This window comes from Bos indicus, chromosome 4, assembly GCF_029378745.1.
Source record: "Bos indicus isolate NIAB-ARS_2022 breed Sahiwal x Tharparkar chromosome 4, NIAB-ARS_B.indTharparkar_mat_pri_1.0, whole genome shotgun sequence".
Lineage (NCBI taxonomy): Eukaryota > Metazoa > Chordata > Mammalia > Artiodactyla > Bovidae > Bos > Bos indicus.
The window spans coordinates 56,801,401-56,815,283 of record NC_091763.1 but is presented as its reverse complement, the minus strand read 5'-3'; the positions used below and the strand labels follow the sequence as shown (position 1 = coordinate 56,815,283).

At 41.4% G+C, this 13,883-nt stretch overlaps 1 protein-coding gene across 3 annotated transcripts in view; it reads right to left on the bottom strand.

Moving 5' to 3' along the window:
* Positions 1–13,883, bottom strand: part of DOCK4 (dedicator of cytokinesis 4) — a 477,852-nt gene that overhangs the window by 126,292 nt on the left and 337,677 nt on the right. For all 3 annotated transcript variants that reach the window (XM_070787253.1, XM_070787255.1, XM_070787254.1), the window contains exons 24-25: positions 5,196–5,323; positions 2,031–2,165 (exon numbers count right to left, since the gene is read on the bottom strand). In XM_070787253.1, the coding sequence (XP_070643354.1) occupies positions 2,031–2,165; positions 5,196–5,323 (263 nt within the window). The remainder of the gene's footprint in view (positions 1–2,030; positions 2,166–5,195; positions 5,324–13,883) is intronic.

Sequence of the window (13,883 nt, the reverse complement as noted above, 5' to 3'; positions counted from 1 at the left end):
GAGAGAATTGAGTTTGGCTATAAAAGGGCAAGATAGGGGATTCTTGGGGTGGTGGAATATTCTGCATCTTGACTGCATTACTGTCGATATCCTAGTTGTGATACTGTGCTATAGTTCTGAAAGACGTTACCATTAGGGAAACTGGATAAAAGGAACATGGAATATCTGTATTATTTTTCACAACTGCATGTGACTCAAATTATCACAAAATAAAAATTTCAGAAAAACATGAGAAGACAGAACAAAAAGATTCAAAACAAACTCCCGCAAACTTTCAAACCCATAATGATCTCCAGTGGTTTTAAGAAAAAACATGCTTTGAGCATTTACTATAGACAAAAGAGTTGCCAAATACACAAAGCTAACCCTATGAGGTAGGTGGCATTTTACACATGAAATTAATAGCTTATTCTTCTTTTCTTTAATAAGGCAGTACAACTATTACATATATTAGGAAGTTTTTTCATATAATCTTTAACCTTTGTTTGTTAAAAGAAGTTGAGTAACTTTACTTCCCAAACCCAGAGCTTGGCAGGAAGAACCAGGTAAATCTCAGCTCTGAAAGCAGAGAAAATAAGATGCAATACAAAATGGCCATCCTTAAGGCATTCAACCCTGGCAGGACAGCCAGCGTGGGCTTTCTTTTTTGTTGTTGTTTGTTGTTTAGTCCCTAAGTCCTGCCCAACTCTTTTGTGACACCATGGTCTGTACCCAACTCTGTCCATGGGACTTCCCAGACAAGAATACTGCAATGGGTTGCCGTTTCCTCCTCCAGGGGATCTTCCTGACCCAGGAATCGAACCTGCACCTCCTGGATTGGCAGGTGGGATTTTTACTACTGAGACACCTGGGAAATCCTTTATTTCTTTAAGTAAAAGAAAAAAAATATTATCTTCATCAGGAGCTAGGCAAACATTCTTATGGTAGTGGTTCTATAGTGCACAATTTGTAAAAATAATAGCAAAAGGCTGACATTTTGGTTAATAACCATGAAAACTATAACATCTACTGCCATTTCTGCAAGTGGTATTTAGAAGAATGTTCTGAATCAGACCTTAAAAAAAAAAAAAGCCCACACTGGTCAACTGAATGTGAGTTTCAAATGTGAAAATTTATGTACCCATCCATCCATCTATATCTCTCTCTCTCTACACACACATATATAAATATATATACAAATAAACTATCACATAAATTATGGCTTAATATTTATAACTCATGCTACATTAAATTCATAAAATAGTGGAGCTTGAAGATATCTCAAAATCACCAAGTCAAACTTCCACAATTTATAGCTGAGGAAACTGACCTCCCCCACCAACCTGCCACCAAATTAAGATCCTTACTGCTACTGCTGCTAAGTCCCTTCAGTCATGTCCGACTCTGTGCGACTCCAGAGACGGCAGCCCACCCGTCCCTGGGGTTCTCCAGGCAAGAACACTGGAGTGGGTTGCCATTTCCTTCTCCAATGCATGAAAGTGAAAAGTGAAAGTGAAGTCGCTTAGTCATGTCCGACTCTTAGCAACCCCATGGACTGCAGCCTACCAGGCTCCTCCGTCCATGTGATTTTACAGGCAGGAGTACTGGAATGGGGTGCCATTGCGTTCTCCAAAGATCCTTACTAGCCATACAGAAAAATTCACAATCAAAACTTAGGACCCTTGACTGCTATTGGCCTGTTTCAATGTTCTAACTTTCTCAAGCAATTTGATGAATGAAAAGAGAATGGATAGTTATCAATGAGACTGAGTATATAGAGCCACAGATTAACTTGAATTTGGCAAAATGGGGGGGGGGGGAACTGGGCCAATTTGGGCTTTCTGCAATTACAAATATCTTAATCCAAGATCTTTTAACAAATATGCATCTTATTCCCATCCCCTGGTAAAACGAAGGTAAACTTACATACATTTGAAATGAACACAGATCATCTCCCAAGTTCAGATTCCCCAGATTCTTACAGCAACCCACCCTCAAAGCAACTGAGGTTTTAACAAGCACAACTCTGCAGTTTTGCGCCATGGCCTCACCGTGACATCCTGGAACTGAAGCCTCATGGTGGAGCCAGATGGCTGCGGACGACTGGTGATCTCCAAGATGGTTCTCAGCAGGATGTCCAGCAGGCTGGCCACTATCACATCTATTTCCTCCAGCACAGATTTTTCCTAAAGGAAAAAGAAATAATGTGCTCAGGAAATTGTGGCCTAAAATAAGAGTCCTAACAAAGGACTGGAGCTCGTCAGTCCTGGACTCTCCTAATTTATCTAAGTGAATGACCTTTCATAGAAAACAAAATGCACGGAGATGTTAACACTTTACCCAAGAGTATGTGACTTCGCAGTGCAGTGGGAACCTGGGATGCAAGTAAAAAGATGGGGTGATGGTCTGGAACATACCCCAAACTAATTCAGAACACAAGCTATGCCACTAACATGGTGTGTGTCTCTCTGTGAGTTAAGTTTGCCTCTCTGGGCCTGACAGTTCACTAAACATCCCTTTTGGTTTTAAGAGTTTGTAATCTTTTGATTTCAGATTGTGTTTACATTTACTCTTCTCATCACCGGAGCTGCATGGGTCATTTTCCAAAACTCCTAAGTGTAAATGACTATTCCTATAAAGTGATTTTTCAGTTCAGTTCAGTCGCTCAGTCGTGTCCGACTCTGCAACCCCATTAATTGCAGCACGCCAGGCCTCCCTGTCCATCACCAACTCCCGGAGTTCACTCAAACTCACGTCCATCAGGTCGGTGATGCCATCCAGCCATCTCATCCTCTGTTGTCCCCTTCTCCTCCTGCCCCCAATCCCTCCCAGCATCAATCTTTTCCAATAAGTCAACTGTTCACATGAGGTGGCCAAAGTACTGGAGTTTCAGCTTTAGCATCATTCCTTCCAAAGAACACCCAGGACTGATCTTTAGAATGGACTGGTTGGATCTCCTTGCAGTCCAAGGGACTCTCAAGAGTCTTCTCCAACACCACAGTTCAAAAGCATCAATTCTTTGGTGCTCAGCTTTCTTCACAGTCCAACTCTCACATCCATACATGACCACTGGAAAAACCATAGCCTTGACTAGATGGACCTTTGTTGGCAAAGTAATGTCTGTGCTTTTGAATATGCTATCTAGGTTGGTCATAACTTTCCTTTCAAGGATTAAGTGTCTTTTAATTTCATGGCTGCAATCACCATCTGCAGTGATTTGGGAGCCCCCAAAAATAAAGTCTGACACTGTTTCCACATCTATTTCCCATGAATGTAAAGATTAGCAAACAGCATTCAGTCTAAATGAATGATGCTAGTTACAGACTGGACTTAATGTCAGGGGCTGTGGTGGGACTGCTCTCCCAAAGCAAAATGAATACTATCTAAGCCCCAGAACTTGAGAGAGAGCAAAATTTTCTGCACTGACTAAAGGTACTGGATTTGAGTTCTTATTACACCTGCACCAGACAAAGGACCATGATGACAAATGCCTTGTGTAGCAAGAAGATTACTTTTGCAAAGAAAACTTTTAGAAAATATGAGTTTGAAGGACCCTTTTGGCTGGGATTTTATGATCAACTTTCTTATACTGGAAAGAAAACTACTAAAGATTTCCCCCCAGAACAGAGTTTCTGCTCTGACTTCCTTATCAGATAAGTGCAAAAATTGACCAAAACTTCAACAATGAAATAGGAGGGGAAAAAAATCATCTCTACTAACACCTGACATTTTTGGTTTTCTGCAGTAACCTTTTAAACTTACTTCTCACTCTCAGCAATGAGAGTTAGCAAAAGCATTCTCACTAGGCACGGTATAGCTGTACTTTAATGAACTGGGTGTGTAAAAACCAATGGTCCCTCCTACGCAGGTATCTCACACCATACTTTCAGACACAGAGTTTCTGGCCTTTTTCTCTCAAGGGCCAACTCTGTTCCCACCAAAGAACCAATGCTTTTGAAATGTGGTGCTGAAGAAGACTCTTGAGAGTCCTTTGGACAGCAAGGAGATCAAACTAGTCAACCTAAAGGAAATCAACCCTGAATACTCATTGGAAGGACTGAAGTTGAAGCTGAAGCTCCAATACTTTGGCCACCTGATGCAAAGAGCTGACTCACTGGAAAAGACCCTGATGCTGGGAAAGATCGAAGGCAGGAGGAGAAGGGGGTGACAGAGGATGAGACTGTTAGATAAGCATCACTGACTCAATAGACATGAGTCTGAGCAAACTCCGGTCGATGGTGAAGGACAGAGGAGCCTGGTGTGCTGCAGTCCATGGGGTCACAAAGACTTGATTTAGCAACTAAATAACAACAACTGTTCCCACAGTACTGGAGTCCTATGTCCAAGACTTCTACTGGGAGCACATGCCAGCTGACTGCAGAGCTCTTCAGAAGGTGATCATAACTCCAAGGGAAGGAAAATGGGGAAACGATAGCATGCTAGTAAGTGGGAGGCAGAGAAACAGGCATCCCAACATTCACTGCCAATCCTGCTTTGTAAACGTTGTTACGGATGAGGCTGCATAGTAAACAGGTGCAAACTGATGGAACTAAACTAGGACATCCTTCGCACATGGACTTCACACCAGACCTCTGAACCATGAGCATGCAGGGGGTTACCCCCATTTATAAGCAAGCATGCAATTTTTCTCTGTTGACACTGCATCGTCTAATACAAACTGCAATTCCTCAAGAGTTAGGAACATTGACAGGAATTCCTAGAGCCATGACAATGGAGTGATTAGTAATGGTTTTGGTGCAAGATACCACCAGGCCCCTGGGCCTCTCTTTAGCTTTCACTATCTGCACAGGGCTTGGCCCAAGGCCTGTGGCCAAGCTCTGACCATCATCATCCAGTCTTTCACTGAATGGGCCGAAACAGACTGTCTTTGCAAGCAATAATTTATTCTTGCCACAGAGGATTTATCAAGATTAAAGACACATGTGGGAGGCTTTGAGATTTCTAATTTTTCTCATTGGGTATTCAGTTCTTTCTTGAAATACAAGTTTAAGACACGCAGGTTATTTGGGGCTACAGCCATCCAACAAGGTTAAAAAAAAATTCCTTTAGAAGAAAAGTAAAAAGTCCAATATAGATGGACATGAAAGTGAGAGTCTCAAAGGATGATTCTTTGGTGTGCTTTCTCAGAAGACTTAACATTTTCTTTCCAGAAGCCATCTGATGGGTACTATATCCTATGACCTGTGTTTACTTACTGAGCTATTTTTCTTGATGAGACAAAATACGTTGCTAAGGATCCGTGCACACATGATCAGGTCCTTCTGCTCTTGCAAGTGCATGTGGAGGTGATGTAACACGACAGGTAAGAGAATGTACCGGGAATCTGGAGGGAGGAGAAGTATTAGTGTCACATTTAACAGGCCCATGCAAACCTCGTGCAAATCCTTATCTACTCTTTAATTTTAATTGCTAAATTATTAACACATATAGTTAGAAAAGTACTCGTTCTACAAAGTTAATACTGAAAAACAGTAGTCGCTTCTCCAACCCATGACTACTGGCCTTTCACTCTTTTATTGAAACAGGTTTTTTTTGTTTGTTTGTTTGTTTTTACTACCAAATACCTAAATAGCATGCTTTTCTTGCTATCTCCAGACTTTTCATTGAGATGGATCATCGACTCACTTCTGTTATGGTAGATGAGAATTTAGTTTTTTGTTTTGTTTTTTAGTTTTTAGTGTTTTGTTTTGTTTCTCTTTTTCTTCTCTTCAGCCTCTTAAAAGAGTTATATCACAATTTCTGGCTAAATTAACACTTTTCATTTCCTGCTATTCTGATTTCCAACCCTTTCTCCATGATCAGATTTTTGTTTTATTTTTGTTTTTCTTTCTGAAAGTTTTCAGGAATTCCTTGAAATTCAAAACTTTATGATCATATACTTTGTCGTGGCTCTTAAAATCTATAAACTTATGCCCTTTAGTTCTGGGAACTTGCCTTGAATTATTTCTAGTATTATTTCCTTCCTGCTACTGCTAGTTCTTCTCTCCTCTGTCTGGAACTTTGACTACATTCATGTCATGAATATCTTAAACTATCTTCTACTTTTCTTGAATATTTTTTCATATTTTTGATCTCTAATTTGTCATAAGTATTTGAAATAGTAAGGTGATAAGTAATCTAAAAATTGACTTATATGCAGTATATATCCCAATATTTTGAAGACGTAACAGTGAATATGCCTATTGTCCTTAAGGTTTATTTTTCAATGTGATGTCATGAACACAAAATTATTGCCTATCTTGGGCCCATAATGGGAATTTTATTTATAGGATGTGCCCACTTGCAAATACCCTAGCCTACCTTGCTTGGTTTTCTAAAAGATGTCATCTGTGAAACAATTCAAATGAATTAATTTTGGTTTATAAAAATCCATGTGTCTTATAGACAGCTTGTATAAGCTATAATCCCACCTCACTCATTCAAGGGAAAATGGATAAGCTAAATAACTCTATACCTATTAAAGAAACTCAACTTGCTATTAGGAGCATACAAGGAAAATTCCAGACCCAGGTGGCTTCTATGAGTTCTATGAAGCAATACGTAGAAGAAAGCATATCAAGTCTACATAAATCCTCCCAGAAAATAGAACAGGGAATACAATTAACTCATTTTATGAGGCCAGCATTATCTATGCCAAAATCAGTCAAAGACATTTTAAGACAAAACTACAGATTTGCTATCTCTCATCAATATAGATGCAAAAATTCTTATAAAATTTTAGCATAACACACATACAGTAATTAAATAGGTTTATCCTGGGAATGAACGATCGTTTTAACATTTGAAAGTCAATCAATCAATGTGATTCACTATATTAGCAGATGTATGAAACATGTGAAAAATTCAGCATCCATTAATGATAAAAGGTGATAATTAAAGAATAATAGATAGTTTTCTCAAATTGATAAAGGGCCTTGATGAAATACCTACTGTTAGCTAACATAATAGTAAAAGATTGAATGCTTTGTCTTTAAGATCAAAAATAAAGCAAGGAAGGCCAATTTCACCAATTCAACACTGCACTGGATTCCTAGCCAGTATAATAAGGTATATCCATAGGGAAAAAATGTATGATCCTGTATCCTAATAAAAATTTTAAGTATTCACAATTCGGAAAGCGCCTTTATTGGTGTTTGCCTGACTTCTCTTGTTGTCTTCTTGATTTCTTTCAGTAGTGAGGTTGGCAGTTATATTTCTTTTAATGCCTGCCACCGGGCTACCAACACAATGAGGTGTGGCCTGAGGTTTACCATCAAAACAAACCACATAAGTCACAGTCATGCTTCACTTTCAGAAAATGAACACAAAGTGTTAAAATTCAGTAGAACTCATTGCAGGCTTCCTTGCAACAGGAAGCCTTACCAGGGAACTTCATTGAAACTGAAAGTGAAAGTCACTCTGTTCTGTCAGACTCTTTGCGATCCCATGGACTGTACTCCAAGCCGAAATACTGGAGTGGGTAGCCCTTCCCTTCTCCAGCTGATCTTCCCAATCCAGGAATGGAACCGGGGTCTCCTGCATTGCAGGTGGATTCTTTACCAGCTGAGTCACCATGGAAGCCCAAGAATACTGGAGTGGGTAGCCTATTCCTTCTCCTGGGGATCTTCTCAACCCAGGAATCAAACCAAGGTCTCCTGCATTGCAGGTGGATTCTTTACCAGCTGAGCTACCAGGGAAGCCCGATACTTATTTATAAAACAATTACTTGACAAAAAGAACCAAGAAAAGGAAACTGAAAGCTTAAATGACAGGAGTCACTGCCTAGTGATGCTTAATTAGAAAGGAAGATAAAGCTTGTCTGATATGTTCCTGCAGCCAGTGGGATTTGATTTCTAAAAATTCAATTTGCAACCAACTGTTAAGGAAATCTCTACTGCCAAAATGTAAGGCAGACAAATAATTGGTGTGTGGTGCGTGTAAAAAGAAATATATGAGTTGCCTGAAGATTTGCTGCTTCTCCATTACTAGGGCAATATTAGCCAATGCACATGATAGAATCGAGGGGTAAATGCCAAACGAGCTGACTGGTTAAAATGCTAATTCTTACCTTTAAAACAAAACACCTGGAGTCATCAAGAAGGCTCAAAAGAAAACAGAGAAAGGCTCAAAGAAAAAACAAAACCCAGACTTGAACATACAGTAAGTTTCTAAACAATAGAATCTGTTATGCAGGTTCTGTCCTTGAAAGGGTCAAATACTCAGATTCAGATTCTCAGATAAAGCTCACTGTATGGTGTGTATGGTGTGTCTTACTTTTTATTTTGTCTGTACACACTTGAAGAGATAAAGCCAGCTCCCATTAGCAATTCCAATAGGTGTGGGGCTAGGAAGAGGAAACAGCAGCTAAGAAATGCTGATAAACTTCCTTCTCGATGTTAATTTCAAGGAAAGTTCTCATCTTTGTTCCTCTAGCAACAAAGTTTTAATCATCTTTGTAGTCTTCTGTCTCCCAGTGAGTGAGGGCTGTGAGTCCTGTAGGGGCATGCAGGGTTACCAGCCACTTTCCACCAACTGTCCCAGTATAGGCTGGACGCCAGCACGACTCCCAAGCAGCTGCTCCATGGCAGCCTCAGGATGCGGAGATGGTACCCCAGGTGGGCGAGGGGTCCGGCTGTGGCACAGCTCTGAATGGAGCAGAGCCGCTGGACAAAAAGCCCTGCAATCAGAGCTGGTTTAGGCCTTTGTGATCCAAGATACCAGGAAATGAACGGTTAATGTCACAGACAGCAACAGAACCTGCAAACAAGCCCTTCAGACACTGTGGACAGAAAACGCTCAAAATGGACAGGACTGATGATGATTTAGGGGCTTCCTGCCATGCACACACAGTCAGTACCACACAGGTAGACAACAGCCCAGGGCTAGGGATCTCTGTGTGGCCCAGGTTTCTTATAGAGTGGTTTCAATCTCCCACCCTTAAAGCAAAATACTAAGGAATGCAGAGGAACCAGAGATCAAACACCAGCATACGCTAGATCATGGAGAAAGCAAGGGAGTTCCAGAAAAACATCTACTTCTGCTTCATGACTATGCTAAAGCCTTTGAGTGTGTGGATCACAACCAACTGTGGAAAATTCTTAAAGAGACGGGAGTACCAGACCACCTTATCTGTCTCCTGAGAAACGGGTATACAAGTCAAGAAGCAAGTTAGAACCTGGCATAGAACAATTGACTGGTTCAAAATTCTGAAAGGTATATGACAAGGCTGCATATTGTCACCCTGCTTATTTAACTCATATGGATGTGTGAGCACCGAAGAATTGATACTTTTGAACTGTGGTGTTGGAGAAGACTCTTGAGAGTCCCTTGGACAGCAAGGAGATTAAACCAGTGAATCCTAAAGGAAATCAGTCCTGAATATTCATTGGAAGGACTGATGCTGAAGCTGAAACTGTAATAATTTGGCCACCTGATGCAAAGAACTGCCTCATTTGAAAAGATCCTGATGCTGGGAAAGATTGAAGGAAGGATGAGAAGGGGATGACAGAGGATGAGACAGTTGGATTGCATCACTGACTCAATGGATATGAGTTTGAATAAGCTCCAGGAGTTGGTAATGGACAGGGAGGCCTGGTGTGCTGCAGTCCATGGGGTCACAAAGAGTCGGACACGACTGAACGACTGAACAACAATTCCTGCTCCATCCTGATCCTGGTCATGACCTAGTACATAGCATTCATGAAGCATCTATCAAGTGTCTATTATGCAGCAGGCACTGTTATGGAAGCTAGAGATAAAACTGTCTTCAGGATAAATACAACCCATGTTATTTTAGGCTCTTATTCTGGGATGAGAGGGGAGAGACAGACTGGAAACAACTAAATCACCAGTTCTTCAGTTATTACAGATGTGTTAGGTTATCCAAGAAGTAAAAAGCCAAAGAATGAGACTGATGATGGGATGGGTGAGGCAGATAAGAGATTTCTTGAGAAAATGAGAGTTCAACTGAATTCTGAAGGGTAAAGATGGGTCAACTTGATTCAGGAAGGAACAGGAGAAAGTCGGTTCCAAGCAGAGTGAAGTAACACTGAGAGGGGACCAGGCAGGTGGGCAGGGCATTATCATTGTACTTTGAGGGGAAAAAGAGCATTCTTCGTTCCTGCAACTCCGTGCATCTTTACAAGGCCTGTCTGCTACAGTGTCAGCTGTGGTTAATAGAAAAGTTGTGAGCAAGTGGCATTTTCTAATGTGAAAGAAATTTAATTACAGTGCAAGAAAAGTCAATACTCAACTAGGCTTTACCTAAAGTTCAAAGAAAAGCTACAGGCACTCATCAACTGTAGTGAGATTTTATTCTTCAAGTCGTCAAATTAATAGATACACCATCACACATCCTTTTTTAATATTGTGGCCTGAAGTGGGGGGTGGGATGGACACGTAGAGGCATTCATTCCCAGAATAAACTTTAAAAACAGTCTTATGGGGACTCTCCTGTGGTGGTCCAGTGGCTAAGACTCCATGGTCTCAGTGCAGGAGGCCCAAGTTTGATCCCTGCTCAGGGAACTAGATCTTGCATGCCACAACTGAGACTCAGTGCAGCCAAATATTAAAAATAACAACAACAAAGATGTCCTTAAAAAACTGTCTTATAGTCCACCTTCCTCCCTTTCTCCTTTACTTTTTCATTGCGGCCATCAAGTCCACAAACGAGCTAATAGGGAACTGGGGAGTTTCTGGCAAAAGGGAAAAAAAATGACTTCTGGGTACTTTCTTACGAAATCCCTGAGATGCCTGGCTTTTCAGTCTGTGGGAATAGGAGGTGGCACCAGCACGTTTCTCATCACTACACACTCCGTGCATTTATGCTCACCTCTATTATCTACACTGTGGTTTGCCTGAGAAACTGCTCAATTACCCCAAAGTAAAAACATGTATGACCTTATCTTAGCAAGCAAATAGCTCGGGAATGACCACAGACCTCTGCTGAACAAGTCAAGCACCAAGCGATGGGGCCCAGTGAAAATGGAGGCAAAACCACAGTCCCCCAGAGCCTGCCCTGTGGTCTGAGAAGACTCAACATCCACCTTCTCACTCCCACAACTTCAACTGCCACTCAGTCCCCATTCTCCATGCTTCTGCCTCCCCCTGCCTCAACCTTCATCCTTCAAATCTGCTCTTTACTCATGGCAAGCTGTCTTCTCCAACATCACTGAGACCTTTTCCTGGCCTTCAAAAAACAGTAAGAATAGAATTGTGGGGAGAAAAGCAAAAGTGAGCAGCTCAACTTTTATACCTTAAATAAGCCTGCCTGGACCCCGGATGATTCAGACGTGGAACAACAAGCTGCTTAAATTTCAAATCTGAGCGAAGTCTTTCAGGTCTGGTCAGCTGCCCCAGACTCTCACTTTGCGGGACTCTGCCTGGCTGTAGAATGCCTCCAGCCCTGAGGCTGCCCCTGCCCCTTAACTCAAGATGGCCTGAACCTTCCTACCACGTTTTTGTTGTTCCCTTCTGTGGTGTTGACCTTGTATGCCCCTCTTTGCCTTCTGTGAGTGTTAATTTCTAAGGTAAGCTCAACTGGAAGTATTCTGCAGCCATATTGCTTCCTTTGCATATCTCCTCCACTTTTTTTCTCTTTGAGGTTTGCACTGGTTAATTTTATATGTCAATTTGTGCCATGGGAGGTATTGGTTAAGTGGTATTTGGTTAAATGCTATCTTTGGTGTTACAGTGTATTTCTGGATGAGAATTATGTGTGATTTGGTAGGCTAAGTAAAGCAGACTGTCCTCCCCAACATGGGTGGGCCTCACCTAATCCGTTGAAGCTCTGAATACAAGAAAAGGTGGAGTAAAGAAGAGTTTACTCTCTCTGCCTGTCATTCAGCTGAGATATCCACCTTCTCCTGCCTTCAGATTTAGACTGCAGTTTATACAAACACCTCTCCTGGTTTTTAGGCCTTGGAACTCAGACTGGAACTATGTCACCAACTTTGAATCTCCAGCTTGCTAACTGCAGATTTTGGGACTTCTCAGCCTCGACAAACACATAAGACAATTCCTTACAATAAAGCTACACACACACACACACACACACATACACTATTGGGTCTACTTCTCTGGAGAAGCCTAATATAGGATTCTAGTACAAAGAAAACTTTCAGAACTTTCTATCTCTCCTAAGGAGCTTGTAACATCTACAGTCTTGTTCTCCAAAATATTTTGAAATCTATTTTCTTAAAGCATGGGCTGACTGTACTCTGTATGCCTTTCTGGCTAAAATGAATGCCCCAGAAAATGAAATCACTTTCTCAGATCCTTCTCACTTCTCTATCACTAACCAGTTCATCTTTGTTGATCAGAATTCAGCTCAGAGTAGCAATTATCTCTGCCATACTCAGTGTTCTGAGAAATGGAACTGTCATTAAGGCCATCAAGAATTAAATACTTTGTCTTCAGCTGAATACATAGCCAGTTGATACCCTGTAATGTACTTATCCCTATTTTATTTTCCCCTGTTCAGATTTATAATTTTAATCAGCAAAGTGTCATTTGTAACTTCCATCTGGCCAAGATGTGTGTACTCATATAACTGTAGGATTTCATGTTCCATTTATTTTACTTCCAACAAGTAAATAAAATTCAGACTCCTGAGTGTTTTTGCCTTTCATATATGGAGCTACCATCACACTGCTTTTAAACTGTTCATTTTACCCCTATGTAGTAGGCAGAATAAATTGTTCCCCTCAAAGACATCTACATCTTAATTCTCAGAACCTGTGAATATGTTATGTGAATAGATTATGTTAAAGAGATTTTTCAGAAATGATTAAAATAAGGATGCTGAGCTGGGGAGATTATCCTGAATTATCTAGGTGGGACCCATGTAAACATAGAGGTCCTTACAAGTGAAAGCAGCAAGACAGAGTCAGAGATGTGAAGATGCTAGACTGCTGGCCTTAAAGATGAAGGAGGCAGGAATGTAGGTAGCCTCTAGAAGCTGTCAGAGGCAAGAAAACAAATTATTCCCCAGACACTACACAAAGGAATGTTGCTCCATCCACACCCTGATTTTAGGCCAGTGAGAAGCCTTTTGGACTTCTGCCCTATAGAAATGTAACATAAGAAATTTGAGTTACATTAATCTACTAAGTTTGTGGTAGTCACTGTGGTACCAGCAGGAAACTAACAGGTCAAAGTTTATCTAAAACATGAATCTGATTTCACCATAGTTTGGTGATGCTATTCATGGTTTTTCCTTATTGTTGTTGTTATGATTCCTGGGTAATTTTTTTTTTTTACCACTAGTGCCACCTGGAAAGCTCAGCGAGTCACTAAACAGCAAGCTAATCCCATCTTCCTGGGGGCACTGATGGAAGTCAGGCCTCTTACTAGCATCTGTGCGTGTGCCTCAATGTGATCCATTGATCAGGAGTCACTTTGTTTCTCAGAAGTTTATACTGCTAAGTCATTTCAGTGTGTCCGACTCTGTGAGACCCCATAGATGGCAGCCCACCAGGCTCCCCCGTCCCTGGGATTCTCCAGGCAAGAACACTGGAGTGGGCTGCCATTTCCTTCTCCAATGCATGCAAGTGAAAAGTGAAAGGGAAGTTGCTCAGTTGTGTCCGACCCTCAGCGACCCCATGGACTGCAGCCCACCAGGTTCCTCCATCCATGGGATTTTCCAGGCAAGAGTACTGGAGTGGGGTGCCATTGCCTTCTCTGATGTTTCCCCATAATTACCCTCCACGAGGAGTGTCCCACAGAATAAGTGAAGCAGGCTTCCCCTCCCCCTCTTCCACATCACTAATCCCCAGCACTGGCTCCGAGTCTCTCCTCTAGGTCACGAGCACAGGCCTTTCAGGGTCCACGTTCCCTGGGTCTCTTTAGTCCTTCTATTCTGGCCCCAGTAAATAATCTCATCACCTCCGACAGAGACCCAGTAT